The sequence below is a fragment of the Limulus polyphemus genome, unplaced genomic scaffold (genome assembly GCF_000517525.1).
Source record: "Limulus polyphemus unplaced genomic scaffold, Limulus_polyphemus-2.1.2 Scaffold8356, whole genome shotgun sequence".
NCBI lineage: Eukaryota > Metazoa > Arthropoda > Merostomata > Xiphosura > Limulidae > Limulus > Limulus polyphemus.
Window position 1 is genome coordinate 5,677 of NW_013673966.1, and position 2,125 is coordinate 7,801.

Genomic DNA, 2,125 nt, shown 5'->3' on the forward strand with positions numbered 1-2,125 from the left:
CCAACAACTGCTGTAATCTCTCTTCTTGTTTCTTTTCTTTTTCCTCCAACAACTGCTGTAATCTCTCTTCTTGTTTATTTTCCCGTTCTCCTTCTTTCTTTTGCTGTAGTTGTATTGCTGCCATCAAATCTGCTAATTCGTAGTTTGATTTGCCACTTCTCTTTTCCTTGTTGTTTTTTTTTCTCTTTTCCGTCCCGCTTTCTGACATCAATTTGTTACATATCTGCTTGTTTGTTAATTTCCAGTAGAATTTTTTTCCGAGGAACTTCAGGTTCTTTCTTGATTAAACCAGTTTATTATTTGTCGATACACGCTTTTAGTACATAGTAATTCCACTGTCAGTAGGTTTCTCGTCACATTAAACTTAACAACTTTTATAATACACGCTATAAATCACAGTAATTCACACACTTTACTTTTCGTCACTACTGTTCGCTTCTTTAATTATCTCTATATTCCTGGCTTCTCTGCCAGGCTTATATACTAAAGAAGAGAGCGTCTCGAATGCACTAGGAAACTCCTCGCACACGCCACCAGCGCCAATGCGCCAGCAGCTTCATGTGACTTCCGCTGTCGTAACATTATGTTGGTAGACACGTAATGGAGCATTTCCATGTTCCATTACACATGTACTTAAATTCTCTCCTCTTGATCTAATGTACTGTTGTACCGTTGTTCTTCCGTTTTTGTTTTTTTACATAATATCCAGTTTAGGTTTTTTGTTTTACTTCTTTAACGCATTTATAAGCTTGGGCACGGTGTCAACTTTTAGGCTAACTGCACAACACTAACGTAAAGAATCAAATTTCTTATGTAAAGTACTCAATATGTGCAAAGTCTACTGCCACAAGTTAAGTTCATTAACCAAAATTCTGTTTTTAAAGGACAATGTTATCTATTTTCTTTTCAGTGTTGAAGATTTAAATTTCGAACTTTCTCCTTTTAAACTGCTGGTCACCAAATCTTTGAATGTATACCTTTTCAGATTTAACGTTTTGAATGGATTACACTTCGAACAATAACGTTATGTTACACGTAAGTTGATAATGCTGCATGCGCGATTTTAGCATATCATATTGTTGTTTCCATGGTTCTACTACTATAATTTGCACAGCAATGCTACCTTACTCTTGATCAATGAAGATATTCTAGTTATTTAGGCCTATATATTTGTTTCAATTATTTACGTTTCAGAAATCTGAGTTTGTTTTTATAAGACTTCCAATTTATTAACTTATACCACTGCCACTTGAGGCGCTTCAAAAGCAAGACCTTGAGCAACTTATGTATTTCCTATCTGTGATTTGTAGAAGCCGAGTTATTTGAGTAAAGTCTCATCCGCTTTGTCTTAAAACCAAAAGTTTGTGACGTAAAGAAAGTTTTGACTGGTTTCTTCCTAAACTATCAGAGCTTGTTTTTCTTCCTTGAATAACATTTCTTTGAGATATAAAAAATCCACGTTGTCAGTCATCGCTGGGAATAGTTATGGATGACTTGCAAATCAGAATAATGAGTAAGACGAAAAACAGAAATAACATTGCAGGTTAGTAAAAGTACTGACTTGAAACTTAATTATTTATTAACCTTAAATAGATATTTGTATAATTAGACTTTAAAATACAGATATGAGTATACTGAAATTATTCCAACACTTAACTTGTCGAAATTCATCAAAAACGAACATCATACGAGAGCAGACTTAACAGTATATGCCAAACTTTAGTTGATTATGTGTTCTGATGTTCTCGTGCTGTACAGGTTCAGAACAGCGTGTAACAAGTAGAGTTTTATCAAACTAAAACACCACTTGTTTCAACACTTGTATATATTAAATATACATGACTTTCATTTTATTAACTAAAAGTTTTATTTCTAATTTACTTAACTTCAATTGACCCATAACTAAAAAAAAAATTACGTCATCTTTAGAATGTTTAGTTACTAAAGGAAAACGCACTGAAATTGTTATCAGTTATAAAACTAGAAGTGTAGACTGTTAGGAATAAGTGCTTACATCTCACTAGAACAACAACACATGAAATAATACCTAAATATAAACCGCTGGCATGATATTGTTTAAAATTATCTTTATTCCTAACAGTCTATTGTTGTTCCAGTTAGATGT

The 2,125-nt window shown here is 33.1% G+C and overlaps 1 protein-coding gene across 3 annotated transcripts in view; it reads left to right on the top strand.

Moving 5' to 3' along the window:
- Nucleotides 1-1,295: 1,295 nt before the first annotated feature.
- The window catches only part of LOC106475287 (monocarboxylate transporter 12-B-like), a 19,187-nt gene continuing 18,357 nt past the window's right edge, over nt 1,296-2,125 (top strand). For all 3 annotated transcript variants that reach the window (XM_022379440.1, XM_022379439.1, XM_013935979.2), the window contains exon 1: nt 1,296-1,543. In XM_022379440.1, coding sequence (XP_022235148.1) covers nt 1,486-1,543 — 58 coding nt within the window. In that variant the 5' untranslated portion in view covers nt 1,296-1,485. The remainder of the gene's footprint in view (nt 1,544-2,125) is intronic.